The sequence below is a fragment of the Nipponia nippon genome, unplaced genomic scaffold (genome assembly GCF_047370975.1).
Source record: "Nipponia nippon isolate SJK-2023a ecotype South Korea unplaced genomic scaffold, ASM4737097v1 scaffold_5, whole genome shotgun sequence".
Classification (NCBI taxonomy): domain Eukaryota; kingdom Metazoa; phylum Chordata; class Aves; order Pelecaniformes; family Threskiornithidae; genus Nipponia; species Nipponia nippon.
Window position 1 is genome coordinate 100,660,899 of NW_028262369.1, and position 25,108 is coordinate 100,686,006.

Consider the following 25,108-nt stretch of genomic DNA (forward strand, 5'->3'; position numbering starts at 1 on the left):
TAAATATTTTTACCCGTGTTGTGCACTACAAGATGGGAGATGATAGACTGGGAAAAACAACATGAGGTTTCAGTTGTATCTTCTTACGTTCGTTTCATGCTATAATGTACGTGCACAAGGTTTCTGTGAAGAAGCCCCTGGGCTGTTCAGCCTCCCGTACAAACAGATACAGCACTGCAGCTAACTTTCCATCTGTGGTGTCACTGATTCAGCTGGATTCAGTTCTGGGCTGCCAGGTGTGTCGGAGTATGCGCTGATGCAGGTAGATACCAATATGTATCAAGGGTCAGTAGTTAGGCTCGGTTTATAAAACACATTGCCTCACCTCTCGGGTGGGAGTTGGCTGCATGACTCTCACAGTCGACTAATTATTTTTGTGAGTTACCTGTGGTGTGCAACTTGTGAAAACTGGGTGGTGTTGGCAACCACAAGGCTCATGCTTACTAATTTAGTTGTAAAATAGTGCACTCATAATAGCAGCTTGTCACAAGCACTTTAACAAAAGAAAAGTACATAAATGGCACACTAGATTTCATCAGAATGCAAGCCCTTTAGGCAGTACGGTAAATAATCAAAAAAATTTTAACACTTCAAGTACTGAACAGTCAGTTCGAGTAATAATGTGCCTACCTGAAGTCTTTTAGAGTTTTGCAAAATTAAATGTATTTCATAGCTACTAGGATGGTTTATTTTCTCTGCTCTACATAGCAGATAGTCGTCGTTTCCCAATGCCAACTAAAATACAGTGGGCACTTTCTGTAGTAGCAGAAAATATTCCAAAGTGATTCGGTAAAATATTGCACTCTGTGGCTGAACACTGTAAACTTGCTGTGAGACGACCACGTATTGTATTTCGTGGTCACGCATTTTTTTCTCTCATAAAATGCGAGAATGCTTATAAAGAGTGTAAACAGAGCAAGTAGTTTTGCTTGAAAGCCAGCACGCCGTCGTCTGACGCTGTGTAACTTTTGTTCCACTTGAGGAGCACTAACGTGCGAGACGCTTCCAAACTGTGCGCCGCCCCACGCTCCGGGCATTCCACGGCGTGCAGCAGCAGGCTTATCCTGACCAGACTGTTCGCAGTGAGCTGCTCTGGCTGTAATTATCCTTACAGAAACTAGTTTCATTTTGCTCGTATGACGTATCAAATATTGCAGTGGTTCCAAAAGGTATATTTGAAATTGCCTGCATATGTTGCAATATATGTGATGTTACCAAACTTTTGTGGCAAATTATAAGCTCCATAAAAATTACCTGTAGAATCAGTTTGTGCTTTCAGGGCAGGAAGAGGGAAGGAATCTCAGTAATTTAAACTTTATTAATTTATTTACGCTAGTATTACACTTACTGAAATTTGAAAACAAAACAATTAAAGAGCTACATTAAATTTAAAAGTAAGTAAGAAAAGACATACTTAATTTTCTTTGCAGAGCTTCAGCATACAATAAAAGCTGGGCTAAAAAGTATTCGACAGAATTTAGCTAAGTAATGAATAATTTTAAATCAAGATCTCCTGGTTGATCATCATAGAGCTGTTGGAAGATTATTTTGGGCACAGATATTAATAGTCCATTTATCCTAACAGTTTAGAAGAAATGATGACTAATTCAGTCACTAGTAGCTAGCTAGGAACTACTTGCCACGTTAGATGAAATAACTGGTCGTCACGTCACCTGGCAGTTGCGGACGCTAAACGTGCGGAGGAAGTACCCATCTCTGTTGCAGAATGAAGGAATCTCCTTTTGTTAGAAACTGGTCCATGCTATGATTGTTTCAGGCATTACAGTTTGTTCTTACTCTCTTATAATTATTCTTTAATCTAGCTGTAGAATTTCTGTTCTCTATATTACAAATAATTACATGCAAAGAATTGGTTTTTATTACATTTTGGACTGTAATGATATCTTGTGACGTTAACTTCAGAACTTGAGAACGGACTGTGTTAGGTTTATTCTTCTGTTTTAAAAACAGTCTCATTGAGTGTCTCTTCCTCTGTCTTTACTATTTGATTGAACTTTGAAATGCCCTTACTTTAGAATTGTCTCAGGAAATGAACTTGTTTTTTCTTATCTTTCATTTCTGCTAATCCTCTAGTAGGGAAAAAAAAAAAAAGGGAAAAAGAAAAGAATTAGAACAAAGATCGGAACCATCGGTCTATAAATACATCAGCAAATTTTCATGATTTTTTTTCATGTTTTCTTCACAGCCTGGTTCAGGTTTGCTTTTTCGACTGTACCTACGTGTTAGAAGTTTCCATTGATGTGTGTGTTTCTGGTTTGTACAGTTTCTTACTTGCCTACTTCAGGTCTTCAGGCCATCCTGGGAATGCAAATACAGTAAGAACCATGCTTGTAGGTAGTTTCATTAGTGGTTATGGTGGACATACAACCTTTGTGTATGCATTATGTGTTGCATATTTTCTAGGTTGTAGTTTTACCAGATGACTTCAGGAAGCATCCTAGGGTCCCCTGCTCTAACTTTTAGGGCCTAAAGAGTCACTATATTTCCAGTCAATCTATCATTTAATAAGGCTAATTAAGGTGTTCCGCTTAGTGAGCAGGTGATCAAAAGCACTTAATCTTGAGATACAGAAGACCTCATTCCAAGTCTCTGATGCTGAATGCTATGTCATTCCTTCAGCGCTTCAGCTGTGGCACTCAAGCAGCGTCAACTGTTTGTTTAAAATTACAGGGTGTGCTATCATTTGTCTTGAGTCCACAGAAATTTAGAAATGCTTATTTTTGCATGTCTACATCAAAAATGAGTGAAACTTGCGAAGTTTCTTGTTAGAGCTCCAGTATTTGTATTTTTGTTTTCTGTTTACCCAGACTGTAAGCCTTTCTGAAATTCCATCAAAGTTTTTGGATGCCAGTAGCATTGAGGAATTTTGGGAGGTTTTTTTATGCAATTTGCTGATGTTCAAATATGAAAAAAAAATGTAGCTTACTGATGAGTTGCTCTGGTGATAAATTGAAGAGTGATGATTTAATATTGACTTCAGTGGCATATATAAATACTTATTATCTTACCCAATAGTAGACTGGGCTACAAAATAGGATTGTTATTTTTACTGTGAATGTACATCTACTGCACACTACAGATTGTGATGCAGTAAGTGACCGTGAGCCAGCTGAATTATGGTAACTGCTCGTACGAGGGCTCATGCAAGATGACCTAAAGTCTCTAGTGGACAGTTGTGACGTATCAGGTAGTACGTGTTAACCTGTCGCCCTCTGAAAATGCCCGAAGCGCTGAAAGGGCAGTGAGTGCCATGGTAGCTACTGTGATGCATCATTTAGCTAAAATAATACTTGAAGGACTGTTAATTCTTTCTGAAGATAGTCAAACATGACAGAGACCTACAGTTTGAATTACTGTTTTGTGGTACCGGTAGGAAGACGCTGGCGATGGGTGGTGTGCTGTTACTGCTGTCAGTGCCGGCTGTGCGCGGTGTCAGGCAGCACAGGGCTGTAGGGTGGCAGCAGTGTGCTGCTGTCCCTGGCGCTGGTGTTGCCTCTGCGGCTGCCTGCTCCGGGGGCTTGGGAGTCTCAGTCGCTTCTCAGCGTTGGCTTTCAAACTGAAATAGCATCCTTCGGTATGAGTGACCACATCTGGGCGTAGTGTTCCACATACAGCTTTCTGAATTCATACCCAGAGCATTAGTGCTTGCCTGTGTCTGCTGAAAACATCTAGTGAGTCGTCGGACCACTTGCTCTTGGTGGCAGAGCTGTTCGATTTTTGTATGTGGGACATAAGATGGCGATGGTACTTTGTATAGTGTCTAGCGGAGTGGGTACGGGAATTAGGCATATTAGTGAAACCAAGAAGATAGCTATTAGAAAGTTGACTGAAAATTACCTCATTTAGTTAAAATATTTGTGAAAACTTCTGTTAACCTGTATCAAAAAGAAAAACAAAAATATGAAATCTCGTTAGACTGATTTTGATGGTTGCCAGTTGCTTGTAATGTGTATCACAAGTTTATGGAGTTTAATATATGCCATTTTATTAGAAAAATCCCCCTCTACCAAGAATTTACAGTTATACAAAGCTTTAAGCCTTCATACTGCGTATAATTGTAAACATGTTCTTGATGTAGATATTTAAAATGGAAGATGAAGGACAAGTAAAACAATACATTGTCTTAAGAGGCACTTAAGTTTTGGCTGGCAGCTCTGCCTAAGCAGCAAGCACGAATCTCTGTGAATAAACCATTTGCTACTGGGTGCCTGACAGAACAGATGTATTCCAATGATGAAAGCTTAGCCAAGCAGTAAACTAAAACACTAAAGAAGTATGTGTGAAGTACATACATTTTCAACAGAATTATATATTTAGCTTTTTACAGCTTTTCACCGTTTTAGAAATATTTAATAAATAATATGTAACTTTTTCAGCTGTTGCCTTTTTTTTGATGACAACAGTGATATATTCAAGCAGTTAAGACAGGCAATGGAAATCGCTACTTTTCTCTCAAGCAGTAGTTTAAATCAGAAATACATTTCATCTTATGGAATACTTGCTAAGATAATGGGCTAAAACTGTTTCATGTCATATAATACCAGCAAAAGATGTATGTAGCGCTAAGAATTTAACTGCCCAGTCTAGAAACTGAAGATCATAGTTGTGTTTACATAATTTTTAAAAAATAGCGTACTGCTTAAGACATCTCAACAAAAATTAGAAATCTGCGATTTTATTATATTGTAGTATTGTTCTCATACACAGCTACTGTCAGAGACCTGTCCGTGACCTTGACCGGCCAGTTCTGCCTTTGAAGTGTGGCCAAGTCCTTGAGCTGTCATAGCCATTCAACTGAGAGGAGGGTTGATCTCCTTTTCTAACTTGGAAATCCAAAGCTGGAAAGTGTTTGTCTGAGATCTGTCTCTTGAAGGATGTAAAATGGTACTAGTGATACTTAGTATGTTTTGTCTCTAAGTGACTTCATAAAAAACCTTTTCCATTTATCAGGTTATTGTTTTTTTCCAGATTGGCAGCTGGTTCAATTTTGTGTCTAAGACATCAGCTTTAAACTAAAGCTGTAAGATGGCAAAGAAAAGGTGTGAAGTTAAGAAAGGGGGAAAAAAACCCAAACAAACAAAACAGACAAAAAAATTCAGATACTTATGAAATACAAATGAGGAAAAAAATGCAAAAGATCAAAAAAAAAAAGTGAATAGATTGATTTCAGCAGAGTTTGTATGCATGCTCCATCTTCAGTTACCAAATATTTGTGTTACTGGCTAAAAAAATTAAGTGTTTCAGTGTATGTATTTTATATGCACTTAGTGTAGAGTTATGTTTATATTTCACTTATTCTTTGTGCTCTTGTGAAGCAGATTGAGAAGGGAAGAGGAAATTCTTTTTGTGTACGTGACCGTATGTCTGATATTTTATCTATGGTTTCCTTCCATAGCATTTTAAAATAGCAGCTATACTGTAATAATATTTATCTCTAACTTCTTTAATTGAAAACTATATACGTCATACCAAACTGTTCTGAAAGAAAAATATAATTTCTGCATGTCTTTCCTACTAACCTAATTCTTTTTCAAGGATAATAGTGGGCTAAAGCTAAGTATTTTTAGAAGTGCAGGGCACCACGTGTAGGCTCTCTTTGGATACGTTACATGTTCCCGTCAGGAAGAGGCAGCCTAGTGACGAGTTCATGGCAGCAGCGTCTCATTGGTAGTGCAGTATTTGACCACACTGGTTTTTAAACAGTGGAATAAAATGCATTAGGCTTGCTTATCAAAGCTGAAAGATTTGGTACCTTCAAAACATTTCATCTGTAAGGTGACAAAATTAGATGATGAAGTCAGTAGGTGGTAGATATTGGACTTCTGCAAAAATAACTAATAAAAATCAAGTTAAATTCTTAACCAGTTTAATTGTTCATGAAGCAGATTTCTACTTATGACCCATACACAAAGCAACCTTTCTCATTCGTAAGTCCTGTACGCATAAAGAAAGTTCAATTAGCCAGATGTGTTGGGTAGAGACACGTTTGGGGTTTTTTATGATCTCGTGTATGTAAGAGTAAAGTATTTCTGTATGCTTAGCACTTTTTACCTTTGCTAGCACCACAGAATGATGTCATCTCATTATACGGAATTGAGTTTCCAGAAAGTCTGAGGAATAAAGTAAAAGGTGAAGGGTGTAAAACTTGATGCTTGGGTAACACAAGAATTCTGGGGCCAGTGTTCACAGTCTCTGTCAAATAGTCTTCCTATTTCTTCATTTCAGTGCAGCAAAGTATTAACGAGCAGGCTAACAGTAATTGATTAAAGAACCCGTTATATCCAAGTTTGCTCGGTGAAGAGTAAAGAATATACTCTGTAAAGAATTCATGTAGATTAACTAACATTCAGAACTCAGCTTTCAATAATTAAAATTCATTCCGTTTTATACAAATTCTTTTGAATTCAATACCAATCTTCGTACAAATTTCCTCATGAATTTTTAACAATAGAAACGTTTTTAAAGGTTTCATCAAAATAGTTAAAAGGTTCAGTTTGCAAGCAAAAAACCAGTAAAGTTGCAAAGAATTTACTTTGGCATGTAGTTACAATCCCCAAAACATGCCAAAGAAACACTCTGGAGTTAAAGCACTAGTTAGATTCAATGGTAGTGTACTAGAAATGAGAAATATTTTTAAGTTGCTATTTAAATTGAATGAACTTTAGCCCAAGGCTGTGCAAAAATTGAGGTTTGGTGGTCTTGGCGCTGCTTCCCGCTGTGGAAGAGGCGGGTGATGGTAGTACAGTTCCTTTGCTGCAGAGTTCCAGGTGTCTCTAGATACTTTTAGTTTTTCACAGAGCTGTCTAACTTGTGCACCACGTTCACTTGGTCTGTTCTTCTGCGGAGAAAGTTGTAATTGCTTAAGAAATAACCATCTGTGGCTCTTTATTGCCTCCTGTTAGCTGGAGGCTATGACCTTCTTTCCTGAAATGCCTTAGCAGATTCTGTCATGCAAAATCTGGGTTTGTTTAAATCCCAATTTAAGCTATACCACTAAAGGTAGTTTAAACTAATCCACCTGACTTTGTACTCGGGTGGATTGACAGAACTTGCGTGGTCACAGTAGCTGAGTTTTGGGGAAGGTAGCTGCTGGTTGTTGTAGGGTAAGTTCTTAAACTATCCTAGTTAAACCCACAGGATGACGTTCAGTTGAAGCGGTCACTTATCCTGTTTTGGCATGTAGTTTGATTTTTTGTTTATGTACTTATTTAGTGTTTCTGACGTTGGACTTGTGTTCCAGTACTGCTAAGTGATTTCGTCTTTGTCTAAACTTAAGATATTTGTACTTCTGGGCTTGGACAAGATGGTTCTTCAGGAAAGGGGAAACATCTGTGAAAGTTCAGGCATGCATCTGAATAGATGGAGTCTGTGTTTGAGCACCTTTCTCTCCACAAGCGTCTTGGAAATACAGTAGAACACAACGAAACTTTTGAAGGCAGATGAGCCTGGAAAGTCTCAGTCTGGAGTTCATCTCTTCACCTGTAATTCTGTACACCAAGTTTCAGTGTTATTTAACTGGTCCACTTCATGTACACTCTAAAGAAAAAATGAGCACCCCAAAAGACACTAAAATTGTAGACTGAGGGAAAGAATAGCCAATACATAGTAAAAATTCTGTTACTACCTAGATATGAAGTTAGCTTTTAGACACTTGAAGCCTCCATTCAAATTCTCCTTTTTCTTTAAATTTCATTGTAATTGTAGTTTAATTTGTGCTAGTATGCAAGTTTAGCAGTCCTTTATACACAAACATTTTGTTTCCAGAAAAGGCTCCTAAATGATTGTTTTTATTTTAGAAAACAAGTGTCTAGCGTTGTTCATATTGCTGTGCTAAAGTTTTTTGTAACTGGTAGCTGTGGGAGAAAGAAGTAAAATAAATAACATTAATTTAGAAATAGATACATCTTACCCAAAATCACAGTTTCATGCTGATATTTAGGCATCACAAAATCTGATGGACTTGCCTATTTTTCCTTTAAATAGCTTTTTGTTTGGAAAATAGCAGCTTGTAATCATTGCAAAAATGATTTAATATTCAAAGTTTGATAGCTCGTATGTCGAGTGAGGAAATACTCTACATATTTTTATGGAAAAATGTATCTAATTTTAATACATGGGTGAATTTTGTATTTGTCTGCAAAGGTAGTCGTGCATCAATACTGTTATCAATACATGAAAGAACATTGCTTTGTAGAAGAAACAAAATGGTTAAGGTAGTTGATATAAAATAGTTATTGGAACAATACAAGAGAAGTAACAAGTAGGGGTTTACACTGATATGAAACACCTGCTTGATCTTGTGAAATAGTTGTTTCTTAAGGCATCCCTTTAACCTTCACGGTGCAAAATCTGTTATCTGTTTACATTTAGAGGTGTACATGTTTTGGTATGTCAAATGGTTTGACTTCTCATCATATGCAAAGGATCAGAATTCTCTCTGGAAAACTGGAAAATGAAATAACAGTAAAAATTGTAGGTCTGTTTCTGTTCTTTTTTTTTTTTTTTTTTTTTTTTCAAGCTGTTTTGCATGTAGAAGCAAAATGCTCTGGAATTGTGATTCCCAAACGTCCTTTGCTAGACCCTACCATGAGCAGCAAATGCTCCTGTCTTTGAGGTGGTTTGTTTATTGCTAATCATACACATATGACTGAATGCTTGCTGTATGCTATTTTACTTACGTCATTACATCTTACATAGGAAGTGCGTATCATAAATCATGCTCTTACCTGTCCTGGTACGGACAGATTATGCTGCTTGATAATTTACCGTGCAGTAAGTTACAGGGCATTCCCACTGAATAATACAAAATTAAACTCAATAACCAAGGGTTTAGTTGTCCAGTGTATAGTGGTGCAGAGTGTTATGTACATGGGCTATTGAAACTTTATCTGCTGGGTTGGTTTGTACGATTTTGTATGCTTTGGTTAAAAAGAAAAAAATCCAAACTAGCCACATGGTTCATTTGTGTGATAATTTTTTTTCTTTCTGCAGCTCTACTGAGAAGTCATTTCCTTGGAGATCATCAGGTATCATCTTTTATGTGTACATTTTGCTTTAAGCCCAAAAAACTGTATTTTCTTGGCATTCATTACTTGTTTTGAAGTGAACTGAACATTAGTAGCAATGCTACATATCTTTTTCAAGTATCTTTTCTAAAGTATAACATTAATGTCCTCTTTCTCACACAGGAAGAGACTTGTGTGTTCCTGTGTTATTGTAAAAGGTCGTTCTGGCTTAGAGGTAGTGGCAGATACTTTTCTTGCACCTTTTTGCGCCTTTGTGTTTTTGTGTGAGATGTGATGGTAACAAAAGTCTTGTGTATTGGGTCTCCTTTGTAATTAATTCAAAAATACTTTTGAGTCCCCCTTGGCAGGTAAGGAACATGGAAAAAATACTGTATGTTTTAAGCTTGAAAACTGATGTTCTTTTTACAGTTATTCGTATTTAACTGAGAAAATCTCCAATAAGCAAAGGTTTTTCTGAGAGTGCTTTTTCTATTTTCGTATCTCAGGATAGCTTGAACCTTCCAAAATGAGAAACACTTTTCTTGTAGTACTTCTACATCTACTCTTGAGTGTATTAGGTGGAATGTATAGTTCTGTATCTTAGAAGTGACATTCAAGTGTCTGTTGAAATAATCCAATCTGTCCTTCACAGATCAGAGCATTTAACTAGTTAGGAGTTTTGCATCAGTTAAAATAGTTTAATATTAAAGAGTCAGTCTTCTGAACACTGGTCACCTCTTTAGAGTGATGAAGTGTATGTGCGGAAGTCAACACGTCAGAACCACGCAGCAGGACCAGAAACGGGACCTTGACTCCCTGCGAATTGCTTTTTGCACTGGATTGCGTTTCTCTAATTCAGTCATGTACTCCTGACAGAATGTCATATGAAGCAAAACTGGTCTAATGTAATCAAAATGCAATTAGAATTTTAGGTAGCTTGTGAAGAGTTTTATTAACAAAGTTCTGCATAGTGTTAATATTGTACCTTTATATAAGGATGCATGCAGTTTTAAGAGCTATCCAGTTTCTGCTGTACAAAGACTAACACTTCATAGTTATCTGCTTGTTCACTCGAGCATATTCATAATTATGATAATTGTGACTATTTTAGGTAAATAAGTCTCTCAAACTATCTACTTTCCCTTCCTCTTCCTGTTTGTTGTTTTATTTAGAGACTTAAGCTCTTAAGCTCGTGCATAATTGTATTTACATGGTTTCAGTTGCCATCATGGTATCGCCTCAGCTGAGGTGAGGCACACATTAGCTTTTTTCCTTTCTTTTAAATCTAATATTCTCAACAGCCTACTTGTCTTGGCATTTAAATTTTGCTAGTCGTGGCGGTGCTTTTCAGGTATTTTTTTAGCAATGTTTTTAAACAGAAGTCAAATTTGTTTTTTTAAGTAATTGAGAAATTCATTTTACTTACTCTTTCAATGTGACAATTATTTTTGTGGGGGTTTTTTTGTTGTTGTTGGGTTTTTTGTTTAATCACATTATTTCCCCTGCTTCTATAATGTTCCACTGTAATCTGAAATATACTGAAGTTAAAGATGAATGAAAACACTGCCTTAAATCACCTTTTTTCCTGATTGCAGACAGTAGTTTATATCCAAAAAATCAGTAGATGATGTGATAAGATGTGACCACAGCTGTAATTGCTTTATGTGGCGGTAGAATTATACAGAATTTTTAACAGAAATATAAAATGCTTATAAACAGAATATTAGATCAGCAGCCATTTATAAAAAGGCTATTATTTTATTCAGGGCACTCTCCTCATGATTTATAGTAGCAGAAAGACACAGAAAGACAACAATTCATTTTATTGTGCATTCTTGCCTTTGTTGGAGAGCCTAAACAATCTTTATTTTTTAGCATTGTGAAAGCATTTGCTTGGTGGCAAATGTGTGATGGAAGCGAGGTTTTGGTTCAGACCTCTGTCTTAGGAACGTCTGTATGGCACTGCACAATTGAACTTTATTCTTCCTACATGTTTCTCCCAAAATTGATTATTTGTCAGTTTGAAATTGGTTTGGTATCATGTAATATCAAGTAACTAAAGTAACAGGGCCTTGTATTATTTAAACAAAAGGATTGAAGATTAAAATCTTGAAGTTGAATAGAATTCTAATTTAAATGTCCCAGTACCTGCAGGTATTCAGTGCTAAAGAATGTCACACCCGCTGATGTCTGTTATGCTCTGTTATCGAGTTAGTGTGGAAGTGCGTTATTTCAGTGTTGGTTCTCTATCATTTCTAGGCATACTGATGATTAAATTAATGGAAGTGTAGTAACACTTCTTATTAAATCTTAATTAAATTTGGTCATGATACTCCTATTATAGTAAAAAAATTAGTGTCATATTTTACTAGATGGTTTTGACTGAAGAACTGTGCTGACTGCCTGTCATTTCGAAGATGTGTTGATTTTTATATATCTTTTTTTTTAGTCTGGTATTTGAATAGTGTTCGAACATTCCTCATAATAGCAATTAATGAATAACGTTTTTAGTATGAACGTTCCATTATGGCTAATTGTGCAAATAGTGAGACACCGGCGTTTTGTGTACAGCTATTGGCAAAAATCAGTGTGTTTCTTTACAGCTTGGTAGGTACAAATACTCTGTGGTTTTTATTTATCTTTTGAAGTATACTGCAATAACAACTGTGATAAAGAATTTCCAATAGTTCATCTGTCAGGATTTTTTTGGTTTGGGTTGTGTTGGTTTTTTCTGGGATTTTTTTCCATGAGTGCCACTAGATTTTATATCAGGGTATTCTTTGTCAGTTTGAGAGAGTTTTTGTTCAATTTGTTTCAGCCCTTTTTTCTGTCTTCCTCCTAGCATGGAATTTCTGCAAACTCCTAACAGTTTTGCCTCTTCCTGTAGCGTGCTGTTGTATTCATTTTCAAAGAGCACTTAGCAGGCTTCACTGTCCACACCTCACAGCTCTTGGCATGAAGCAGTCACAGAAGTTTTTGCTAGACTGGTGCTTCTTAGCGTGTTTCTTTTGGTTTCCACTCTAGGCTCGCTCTCATATATTTTTTCAGCAAGAATTTACATATCTGGTGTTACTTTTAAATGTAACCCACATTTCCTATTCCCCTTCCTCAGGGCAGGTTTAGGTTGGAGGTTAGGAAAACTTTCTTCCCCGAAGGGGCTGTCAGGCCCTGGCCCAGGCTGCCCAGGGCAGGGGTTGGGTCCCCATCCCTGGAGGGATGTAAAAGCCGGGTAGACGTGGTGCTTGAGGACATGGGTTAGTGGTGGCCTTGGCAGTGTTAGATTAATGGTTGGATTCGATGATCTTAAGGGTCTTTTCCAACCTAAATGATTCTGTGATTCTATACTGCGTCTCTGACGCCTGTTCTTCATCAGTAAGTGTAGCATGATGGCAATTGAATGCTTAATATTTCTGTCAAAATAATTTTGATTCAGTTTTTCTTGTTGTTTCATGTCCTCATCTTTGTCCTTTTTTTCCAGGCTATGTTTAACTTTTTCCTTTCTTCATAACAGTGTCGTGATGTCTCCTTTGCTTTCTCTTTGCCCTCTGTGCGGTTCAGCTAATATTCTTAGAACTGAAGTTAGCTTAAGAGTTGTTCAAAAGTAAACATTTGGATAGTAGTATATGAAGTAAAAAAATGTATAAAATTTGCAGCAACTTCTGTTGATGGTGCACAAACAGGGATGAAATTCAGCTCAGCCTTTTACTTACGAAGCTCTTGAGATTACAGGACCTTAAGACAAGTGATAGCTATCCTCTGTGCACTACAACACAGTTGCACAATGTTTCTGCTCTGCAAAGTATACTTACTAGGTAATCAATTATATTTTTCATTAAAATAGGTTGGAACGTATGTTTGAAAAGTTAGAATTGTAGAACTACGTTAAAACTACAGGAAACAAGATCCTCGGACACTAGTAGTAACACGCTTTTCATTTAGTTTGGTAGATGCTACCTGTCTACCAGTAGTAGCAAGTTCTTTATTAGTATGTGTGAGAAAATTTATTATGATTGAGTTTGCAGGAAACTTACATATGAAACATTGGATTTATGTAATTCACTTATTCTTTCAGATCCTCCGACCACCAGTGTAAACAAACCCCAAGCGTCAGAGAGTGTTCATACCAATGCCTATGACATTAGGACAGAACCAGAACAAGGGAACCTCTACTCACCAGAACAGACATCTCTCCATGAAAGTGAGGGTCTGTTGTGTGCATTTTAAATCATAGAATGTATTTCTGTGTTGACTGTATAAAAATGTAATATGATTATGAATGCAACAAATAACAAAATTATATTTTATTTTTGTGAAGTTGTTTGATGCTTTTATTCTTATGCTGGCTTCATATCTACAGGGTCTGTAGGTAACTCAAGAAGTTCAACACAAATGAATTCTTATTCTGACAGTGGTTATCAGGAAGTAAGCAGTTTCCATAACAGCCAAAACTTGAGCAAATCAGAAAACAGACAGCAGCATTCCCTTATTGGAACCGCTAATAACCATTTGGCGAGAAGCTCACGAGCTGAAGGGCAGACATCAGTCCAGGTATGCTCAAAATGGCACACTGTATCTCTGTCTGTACACTGTCTGTAGCGCAGTTTTAAAGACAGTGATTGTATAGCTGTACCTACCTTTGTGTAGGCTGGAATTAATGTTATTAAATTACACTTCTATTTAGCACCTTCACTGGTTAAAAACCAGAAATGGCTTGCAGCAGACAGACTTGTTTGCTGAAATCAGCATGTGTGTGATGTCCTTCATTCACTGCAGCTGAAATTAAGTAAAACTTCTGAGGACTCCTGACTGCAGAGTACGCTGCTAATATAGTATGAAGAAAGTATCGCTCGCTTAAAATTCAGTTGTGATATTGGGGAAATCTCCTAGAATTTAGCCTGTGTGTAAACATAGTGCTTAAAGGAAGATGGCATTTGTGTTCCTGTACCTTCTACTGTTTCTGGTTTTTCCCCCCTTCTTTTTCATTAATCAGAATGACAGTAAGACAGTAATTGACAAAACTTTATTAGCTTATATTAGAACTCTTTGCATTGCTGTGCCTGAATTTCTGAAGTGGTGGAGTAGTGAGGAAAGAAAGCATAGGTGCATATGAACATAGAAAGCCAAATAAGAATGAGGAACGGATGGTTTTTAATGCTAAATTGCCATTTTATATATTAAGAAATACTGGTTAGAAAAAAAAGTTATTTTATAGGAAAGCTTGAAGGAATTCTGTTTAGGGCGAAAGCTATTCTTCAGCTGCTTTTATATATTGTTACATTGTATGCATTTCTTGTTGACTTCCCTGTCTTATGGGGAAAAAGTATCAACTATGTGGCCTAAATGATAAAACTAATAAATGTTTTTGTTTTTTAAATAGCCTTCAGTGAATATTGCTACCAACCGAGTCATGAGACGTGTCAGTTCAGTCCCATCCAGAGCACAGTCTCCCTCTTACATGGTCAGCACAGGTGTTTCCCCTTCCAGGGGGTCGCTGCGAACGTCTCTGGGTAGCGGGTACGGTTCTCCATCAGTTACTGAGCAAAGATCCCTTACTTCTCATGCATATTCATCCACTACTCTGCCAGTACAGCGGGCAGCATCCCCCTATGCTGCACAGAGACCTGCCTCTCCAACGGCCGTGCGGCGGATCGGCTCCGTTACATCCAGACAGACGGCAAATCCCAATGGCGGGACTTCCCAATACCAAACATCAGTCAGAGTTGGCTCTCCTCTTGCCCTTACTGAGGTACAAACCAGAGTAGCTTCTCCATCCCAAACTCAGCTGGGATCTTCTTCCCCGAAGCGTTCTGGCATGACTGCAGTTCCACAGCATTTGGGAACAACACTGCAAAGAACAATTCATGATATTGAACAATATGGACAGCAGTATGATATATATGAGAGAATGGTCCCTCCGCGTCCAGATAGCCTTACAGGTTAGTAAAAAGGTAAAGACACAGCTTAAAACTTGGTACAAACCTACAACTGTAGAAAACATGTAATGCAGTAGTCATTTTGTGGATGAAACGTTGCAGTACTAGGTCATAATTGTGGTGGATGTATCAAATCAGTTGTAAATACTGATGTCAAACACTATGGATCAATCGTACTATAAGTTCCCTGTGAACACTGTCTTTCTCTTTAATTACTGTTTTTCTAGCCGTTAAATTACATCGTATGTTTTAAGTAGCTAAGTGAAATTCTGAGTCTTCCAAACAGAGGCACTTCAGTATTTTCAAAGAGAAAGTACATTTAAATGTACATTTAAATGTATGTGCCGGCTATACATAAAGTAAAAGATACTAGGCTGGAACTAGTTTTATGTCTAGTTCTTTCATATGTAACGTAGTATCACTGAATTTTAGTCTTTTTTTCCCTAATATTTCTGGGTTATCTGAAAGTACTTCAACTTAAATATAGGGTAACCATTGTAATATTATCTTAAAGTAAAGCCCTAAAAGGTAGAATCTATTCATCTGAGAGGCAGTTCTTATTAAGATGCAGTTACTTTGCATTTTAAGTTCTGTGTGTGTTACTGGTTTTGTTCTGACCTTCACCTAAATGAGCACAGACAAGGTGATTTTGCAGTTAGACCATGTGCTCTTTTGAACAGACTGCAACGTCCGTTTTTTCTTTTAAACTATTATACTGCAGGAAATGCCCAAATATTGTCATTCCCCAGCAAAAGGTGTAAGGTGTCTTCTCCCTCACCTCTCTTTGCAAGACACAATAATCTACCAGTTTGATAAGGGGGGGAATCAGTTTGGCATGAAGGGGTATTCAGCAGTTCAAATGAATGCAGGCCAGTGGGCTGCATGACTTGTGATGTAACAGCAATCTTGTACTCTTAAAATGTTAAGGCACTTTACAAATACCACTGCTTGGGAATATCACCGTGTCTAAATAGGTGAACTGATACATCTTTAGAAAAAAGGAGTTATTGGGATAGTGAATCAGTAATTCAGAAACAGATGCTTTAAATTTAATGCTTTTAGTGTTAAGGAAGTAATCAGCAACTGTGGTAGTCAAGCTTAGAGAGCATCTTGCTTTATAGCCATCCCCCCTGTAATCTTTCCAGGAAACTTGAAATGGTCTGGTTTTCCTGGGCTCTGTGTTACAAACTGTAAGAATCCCACAGTATTATAAAGAACCTCTTACATTTTGTAGTATAAATTAGTTTTCATGTCTCTTTAGATGGAACAGTTCGATATAACACCTGAAATCTTAAATTCAAATTTGTATATGATCAGTTTTCTGAGAGGAAGTTTGGATGCGGGGAAGGTTACTACTGTGGCAGCCTTTAGTATCATCCAGAACTCTTCCCTGCTACGTAAGCTGCAGGAGAGGATGGATATATGAGCAGGTCCTCTATTCCTTCTGTGCTTACAGTCTCTAAGCAGGGTGTGTGTGGTGCGTGCTCTGCGAAAGCTGTGATGTGAATAAGGTGTCTTCCCAGGAGATAGCATTGTCACCTGGGAGGTATAGGTCCGATTGCCTGCTCTGCATTAGACATGGGTCCAGTTGCCTGCTTTGCTCTGTTTTCACCACCTCTGTTTTCTTAATGATGACCTGCGGGACCCCCAAAGGTTTCCTTGCAGACACTGTGATAGAGCAGGTCTGTGATTTTGGGGGGAAAAGTACTCAAATGCAGGATACATCTGGTTACACATCACTACTTAATTTATTTTGCAGTTGTTCCGTAATCTCCATCGTTTCATTGCCTTTGCATAGCTCACTTAGCATATTCTATTGCTTTGATAGCTGCTAAAGCTTTTAGTGTCCACAATGGTAACAGCAAAGTAGACCAAACGGTATTAATTTTATAAAATATTTTTTAAAATATCCTTTAAAACCAAAAATTATGCTGTTTTTATGCCCTACTTGAGTTTGTGAATGACTAAACGTTTAAAAATGTGTTTGCCTTGGCTGTACCACCCATATGTTACATACTTATTTGCTAACTTTTTTCTAACTCCGTTAATTTATGATTTGATGTAGTGAGTAAATGTTGCAGATAAACTCTGCATATAATTTTAGGCAAGAAAGATGACAATAAATTATGTAGTAAGATTGAAAAAATTAGGTTAGCAGTCTAGGAAGGGAAGCATGAGGAATGCTGGTCTGAGACCAAGTGGGATGTATGTGATTGTCACACTTACTTACTGTAGTACAATGGGAAGTATTTTGGGTAATCTTTACTCGGAAGAATTTAATTAAAAGAACAAAACTGGTGAAATCACAGAATAAACGAAGAATGCCAAGAGCAGCAGGAACTGGAGTGAGTTCAAAATGGGTGAAGCGAAGGGGAGATTAGACCATTGCAAGATGCAGTAAAGAAAAGTCAGAGAGCAGAAGAGGAGCCCCATGGCAAGGTAAATCTCAGGGGCAAAAGGAGAAGTGTTGTGTAGTTGTTTCAAAGGGAGTAAAAACTCAAGAGACTGGGATACGGACATTAAAAAAAAAAGCTTTTCAAAATTAAAGAGAATTTTCCTGGTAGTGTAATATTCAAACCCCAAGTTGGTGTAGGTGGCAAAAGTGTTACCTAGCACTTATATAAGTAAACGAAGTTTGAAAATAAATATGGGTTTGACTTATATTTTATTAAATATGAGCATCTGAGGCTTGTTTAGCGCTTAGCTAGCTAAAGGTTCGGCCAAGGAGACTGTCAGTTAAGAGCGTGTAAGGCAGTGAAACAGATGATACAAAAGTGTGGGAGATTAGAGAGGAGTACTGAAATACAGCAATTCTGAAATGCTGCCAGGAGAATTTTTTTAAGAGTAGGGGTAGAGGAGAAACTGAGGAGTGCAGAAGAGCTTTTCCTTTGGGTGATGCGTCCTGTTAGTTGCAAAAGCTCTGTACCCTCGGTTCTAAGAGCAGCACAGAAGCTGACAAAACTCAAGTAGGAGATGGTGAAGAACTCTCGGAATTAACTAAATTCTAACTACTTTTCCACTACCCAGTCTAGTACATTAGTGCCTCTCTGTAGACTCTGGACATATAAAATAGGGGAACTAGGATGCTTTAAATGAAAGCATTAAAAAGATGAGGAAGTTGGTGGAGGGTAGCTAGTTAGTACAACACCAATACCAGGAAACAAAGTAGATACAATGCATTCATTAGCTGTATGTCAAAAATGTTCCAGGACTGAAAAAGAAGAAATATAGGATTAAGGCTGTACCACTAAGCCCCTAATCAGGATGGCAGCAGTGAACTTAATAGGAGATTGGTTGCTAATTCAGTTAGCGAAATAGTAAGGGAAAGATACATCCGTGCTGGTTACAGAGGTACGGTAATACACTGAAATGCATGGAAAGAAATTCTAGGCAATGTGAATGAAGTTTTCGTGGAGCAGATAGAGGGGGAACCTTCACAAGGAGAAGCAAATCTGAACTTGTTCAGTGCTATTCAAAATGCTGTTACTGAAAAGCTGTTCTGCCCTCTGCCAATCATGTACCGGGATCTAGCACTGCAAAAGTGGTCGCAGGAGGTCCACTGCTGAGGAATTTAAGTTAAATGAGACAGACATAAGTTGAAAGGACCTCAAGAGGGACAGCTGAAAGGCAAGGTGAAAAAAAGAGATTCTCATGCAGCTGCAGCATAGCAATATGTGTATACACACCTCATGGGCTATTTAAACCTTTATAAAGACTTTTCTCCACATGCCTAAATCTCTGCTGCCACTACCAAGAAGACTTTTGCTCTTACTGCCACGTGTTGTTTCATTTTCAGGATTATGATCCCCTTTAGGCTGTGCCCTGTTTCACAACTGGATTTCTGTCAGGTTCACAAGTTACCTTGTCATTGCTGATTCTGTGAACTGCACATGCTGACTTAGCTTTTGCTCTGTATGTTTTAGACTTTCAACTAGAAATGCTACCAAAAAATTGAGTTGGAAAACTTAAAGTTGTCAGTGTATGGACAAAATTTTTCATCAAAGAAATGCTGCTTTGTCAATGAATCTTTCAGTATGGATCGTTTAATAATGGAAAGAAGTTTAATGAATAAACCTTTATAACTGTAGATACAACTAACACCTTTTCTTGGCTAAAAGAAGAAAGATTCAAGCATGACAGCTTTATCATTTTTAATTGATACAGGCTGTGTACATATTTCCGTCTTCTTGGTTTTAGGCCTGAGGAGTTCATACGCTAGTCAACACAGTCAATTAGGACAAGAACTGCGATCAGCTGTATCTCCTGACTTGCACATCACCCCTATCTATGAAGGCAGGACTTACTACAGCCCCGTGTACCGTAGTCCAAATCATGGAACAATCGAGCTCCACCAGGGATCCCAGTCAGCATTGTATCGAACGGGGTCAGGTGGGTAAAGGGCTTCCAAAGCTCTTCCGTTGATTGTGTCCCAAAGTCATGCTTAATTTACTTACTGGAGTTTTCCTGGAACCGATGGCATAGAGGAGAACATATATGAGATATATAATGCCAGTTTAAAAGGAAAAACTAGACGTTATAAATTGATGGAGGTAGAAACTGGGTTTGAAGGACTTAAAATAGCTAGCAGGAATTAAAAAGCTTTTGTGATGTTTGCAAGAAATACTTGAGGCTATATGTCAGTGTCAGCTTAGGGTCAGAATATTTTGTTTGATATCACGTGCTCGGGTATATCCAAGCAAAGCGTATTTCATGACAAAAAAATTGTTGCTTCCTCTTGCATTCTCTGTGCATCATTCTCTTATGAACTGAGTTTGTTCATTTTTTTTTTTTTATTCATCAGTACAATAAAATGATAGCTTGCACACTTAGATTACCTACTGCCTCTTTCACAGTAAGAATATTGTTTTTACCCAGCTTCTCAGCAAAGGATAATGTTAAAATACTATATCTGAAGATTGTGTATTGAAACTGAAATATTTCTATAGTATTTCATCGAATTACTACTTGTATATTATGAAGTGCATAGGCATTAGATTAGTATTAGAACTGATTATCTGTAAAGAGAAATGTAATACATGTTGCAGTGCAGTTTGTTCTTTAAGGTTGATTAATAACTTGTATAGTGGAGTGATTTCCAAAAGCTCTAAAAATACTAGAGTGATTTAACTAAGTAACTCTCTAGAAGTATTTATAGAAAAGTGTCCGATTCGTATGTCATGTTTTCACACATTTGAAAATTACTTTTTAAAGTTTTTTAATGTAACTGAAATACTAAGAGTATGGAATATTGAAGGAGGCAACAGGTTTTGCAGCTCTCCTGTCTTCTACAACCTAGAGGAAACAAGTTTGTCAGGATGTGCCAATGAGGAAATATGACTAGAAATTGGAATTCTCTGTTTACGTGTCTACCTCATATCACTTACCTTGGAAGAACAAAAGCTACCACAACACCTCTGTTAAGCAGGAAGATACATGTTCCCGGTTTTGAAACGATCAGCTTAATCTTTGAAATCACCTTGTTAGCTTTTACACGTAGTTGGGAAAAGGAAAATATCATATAAACTATGTAAATTTTTGGTTACTTATTTTTCCTTTTTCTTTTTAGTACAGTTGGAAAATTGACGTTACTGTTAGCAATTGAATTTTATTACAAACCGTGAAAACCTTTCACATCCTGATTTCTGCTTGATGGCACAAGATGCATTTCTTACTTTAAATACTTGTTGAGGCAAGCTGAGGCATAAGCCTGATTCCACCAAACCTTTAGTTCTGTAACTAACCTCTCTGTCTTCCCTGAGACGTTGAGTAATTGCTCCCTTAAATCTGGCGATAGCTTTCAACATTGAGCACGCTACGTGTTTTTAGGACTGATTTTTTTTTTTTTTTTTGCTTACATTTTTAACCACATATTGCCTCTTCTCTTCAATAAACATTTGTTACCTAGTTTGTTTTAATACTGATTTTATACTAGGAGTCGGAAATCTGCAAAGATCATCCAGTCAGCGTAGCACACTCACATACCAAAGAAATAATTATGCTCTGAACACAACAGCTACCTATGCGGAACCCTACAGGTCAATGCAGTATCGACTGTCAGAGTCCAGTTATAACAGGCTGCAGCATGCAACGCCCGCCGATGATGGGACCACGCGATCTCCATCCATAGACAGCATTCAGAAAGACCCCAGGCAAGTCCATTTGTGCTTTCAAGAATCATACATATTTGCCGTAATAAGATTTTTAATACATTCCTTGAATACATATGGCACTTTGTTGTGCATATTCCAGTTTTACATTGTTTAAACAATCATGACTATTTCAGATATTAAGATCTATACCTTTATAGCCAAAGTAATAAGTGCAGTCTACTTGTTACCATAAGAAAGAGCAGCTTTTATGCATTTTGATATTATTACATTTTTCTTGTGTTTATTTTCACATAGAAGTTATTACAGGAAATACTTACAAATTTGATGAGAATTGACTGGATTATTCCAAGTATTTTTGAGTAACACTACAGAACAACCTCTAAGTTTTACTCTGTAGTAAGTTTTCTCTTTATGGGAATAGGAATCAGGGTTTGAAAATTAGAAAGTACCTGCCTAATTTATTTGAATGAATTTTTCATGAGCAGCCTGCTTAAATTTCAGAATAAGTTTAAAAATATTATATAAATGTACCATTTTGAAAGCGAATATAGTTACTAGTTTGATGTTGTGAATGTATGTATGCAGTGTGGGCATGTGACAAGTGCAATAATATCATTACAACTTATTAGAGGCACTATTCATGGAAACGTATTCTAAAATGGGAGTATCAAAACCCAGTCCACGCAAAGCTTGGAGGGATTTATGGTAATGTTTGTCTTCAGTATGGGTATGTGATGGCTAGAAATTCCAGTCCGTCCAAGTTCATTGAGGCAGCTCCTAGACACTCCTTGGCCATGAAAGCCCATTACGCGTTCGGCTGGTTTAGAAGGAACTGAAAGCAGAGCACCTCATAGTGGAGGTATGGACTCCAGTGACGGCTCAGGAGTGTTTCGCATGGAAACATTAGGGCACCATACAAACTTTTTTAGTTTTGTATGGAAACGTTAGGGCACAAACTAACTAACAAAACAAACTTTGAAAAAAGATAGCTAACAGCTATGGTCAGACTAGAGTCTTACACTGAAATCTTTTGGGCTTCCTGTGTTACAGAAGGCTCATAGCATGATTCAGTTATTTTCTAGTTTGGCCCTGTTCTTCAGTCTTGAAAACAAAAGCACTGGTTTTAATAGATTTTGTTGTTCTGTTTATTAGTGGAAATTAATATATATATTTTTTTTTTTAATGGATATGGAGAGACTGGATTAATTTCACTTAACTGAGTGGTACATTCATCGAAATGATGTTGATAGGATAATCTTGCCTCTAAGTAGTAATGGTTGCTAGCTGCATGCTACTGCTGGCCTGTTCTGGCATGGCTTACAAGAAAAGTTACTTATAATAGGGATGCTTCCCATTCATAACAGGGAACTTTAAAGAAATTCTGACTCAGTTTTCATTGCTGATGCACCTTCTTATCTTGTAATTTCACAGTGGAATACTTTTACCTTACGTTTTTATCTGTTTCGGTTTCTGGTTTGCATATCGTGCTATGGCAGAGGTTAGGTTAGTGTGTTACAATAGCCTCAAACTGGGCTATTTGAAAGCATCGCTCTAGAATCAGAGTGAGGGAGCATTCAGAAAGCTGCTAGTTTTATTAGAAAGGCAGTTTTCCCTACAGTCTTCCTCTCATTGGTATGGAGAAATAAACCTCTAAGTTGTTGGGCAGTTCAGAGTAGGCACATAACTCAACTTCCCCTTTTTGGTGACTGTAGGAGCCCTGGGGAAACCCGACTGGCCAGGCTAGCGTTAGCTTTGGATAGCTCCCAAAATACTCTTCTTGGAACATCTTTTTTTAATCTTCTTGGATTTTTGAGCATGGGAAAACTTGGATACTACTTTTTTTTTTTTCTTCTCAACCTTCCTTTACAGAAGGAAGATAGCCCAGTAAATATAATGAGTATATTTCTAAATCTGTGAATTGGGCATGGATATGTTTAACGTTCAATCCTTTTCCAGGATTTGTCTGCGCTAAATCATTTTGTTTAACAAAGGAGATTTTATTTTAATGATTTTAAGTTTACAATCCCGGAATAACTCAAATTATGCAAACTTCCTGCACCCGATCATGACGATGAAATTTCAGGCTGCGCAGCTTTTGTTGAAGTATAATTGACTTCAGAGTAGGAAGAACGTTGAGCACTGAGAAAAAAATGTGTGGAAGAGCTGCCCCTGAGCGGCACTGTTAAGTGGATATCTGTTCCATTATATATTTAAGTTTTGGGGGATTTATGTAGGTTGCAGTGCTTGAGTTGGTATAATCTTAGTGTGTGTATATATATATATTTGTGTGATCAACAACCAAGCTAACTGAAGAACATAGGATATAAAGCATCCTTTTCCAGTTGGAAGACTAAAAGGTGATGTGACTCATAGTTATTCTAATATACCTGTTTTTTCTCCTAGCCCTGATATTCCAGAACAAAATCGGAATTGTTGAAAAACACCTAAGATGCTCTAATAATTCTACTTAGTAAATAAACATACATTTATAACTAATGCTTTCTCTTGAATGTGTTCATCTAACGAAGGGAGTTTGCTTGGCGAGATCCAGAACTGCCTGAAGTCATTCACATGCTTCAGCACCAGTTCCCGTCGGTTCAGGCGAATGCAGCTGCCTACCTTCAGCACCTGTGCTTTGGGGATAACAAAGTCAAAACGGAGGTACTGTACTGAGCGTGTTTCTGTTCCTGGGGAGACTATAAAGAAAAACTAGATCTCTCACCTCTTTTTGGTTTTATTCATCATAACATGGTATTTTGGGGCCTTTTGTGTTTCTGTTTGTACCAGATGGATGATAATATTGAAGTACCTAGGTGTGTGTAATTACACACTCCCACTCCCTCCCTCCCTCCCTCCCTCCCTCCCTCCCTCTCTCTCTCTCTCTCTCTCTCTCTCTCTCTCACTCTCACACAGATCTTTCCTGTCATAAGAGGCCGCATGGAAATCATATGAAAATATTTTACATTGAAGTTGTGTAATCTAGCAGAAATGTAAAGTATGTTTACCAGAGCCTGTTTTTGTGTAGCCTGTTGATGACTGGAGACTAAGGAAAACAAGAATTCTGTAAGGCTTTCCACTGGTTTTGATCAAAATATTTTAAGGCATCGTAGGAAATGAGTGAGCTGTCAAGCAAAGGAAAGAAATCCAACCCTAGAAATATATGGAGGATAGTATTTATGTCGGTATGCTGTGAAGGAAGGATACATCTGAGTGAAAATTCAGATTATTATTCAGATTTCTAGAAACCATTTGCATTTGAAGAGCTGCTCTTTTTGCAGAGCAGCTATGAGTTATTGATCTGAAGGCATTTGCTTTTTTGTTCGTATCATGTGTGTGTGTTATCTGTTACTTTCAGTATAAATATTATTTATGTTAATAAAATGTTGGTGCAATTTTTATAAGATAGCCCAACATAATTCACTGTTGCTGGAAGGCAGATGAAAAGATGGTGGTGGTTTTGATGTTCTGTTAAAGATCGTAGTGATAATCAGATGTAGACAGATTTATAAGATAGTCTTGCTGTTTTATAAGGGATATGACAGCTTATTTAGGAATTCTTGGGATATTATTGGTCTGCACATGTTCATCTATAGGAGATCTTGTTTTTCTTCACTCTTTTCATTTTCATTATTACAGAATTTGTTTTAGAAATTATGGAATATCTGTTTTATTTTTTTCAAAAAATACACAAAACTAAAAGAAATACGCCGAAGTTCAAGCAGAATTTGAATGTGAAGCTAATTTGTATGTCATGTAGGAAGTGGTGTCTCAATTGTTTATCCTACTTAGCATTAGAAATATTTGATATGTTTTTAAATCAGTTCAGGTATAAAGGATTATAGACATATGATACCATATAATCAAGCTCATAAAACCTTATCCAAAGAAGAAGGTCATCTTTTTGCTTTAGAAGACGAAATGAGATACAGTAGTCAGAGACACAACTGTAAATGTAGCCTGCCTTCCATTTAGTGTGTGGAATTTTGGAACAGAAAATTGCTCCTTTTCAAACAGAGAAGATTTATGTACTGGCAGTTAT

At 37.3% G+C, this 25,108-nt stretch overlaps 1 protein-coding gene across 1 annotated transcript in view; it reads left to right on the plus strand.

The window, feature by feature from the left end:
* The window catches only part of PKP4 (plakophilin 4), a 101,763-nt gene that overhangs the window by 45,333 nt on the left and 31,322 nt on the right, over window positions 1–25,108 (plus strand). Inside the window, exons 5-11 of the mRNA XM_087732981.1 lie at window positions 9,013–9,047; window positions 13,099–13,230; window positions 13,384–13,574; window positions 14,404–14,962; window positions 19,157–19,348; window positions 20,892–21,112; window positions 23,602–23,730. Coding sequence (XP_087589107.1) covers window positions 9,013–9,047; window positions 13,099–13,230; window positions 13,384–13,574; window positions 14,404–14,962; window positions 19,157–19,348; window positions 20,892–21,112; window positions 23,602–23,730 — 1,459 coding nt within the window. The remainder of the gene's footprint in view (window positions 1–9,012; window positions 9,048–13,098; window positions 13,231–13,383; window positions 13,575–14,403; window positions 14,963–19,156; window positions 19,349–20,891; window positions 21,113–23,601; window positions 23,731–25,108) is intronic.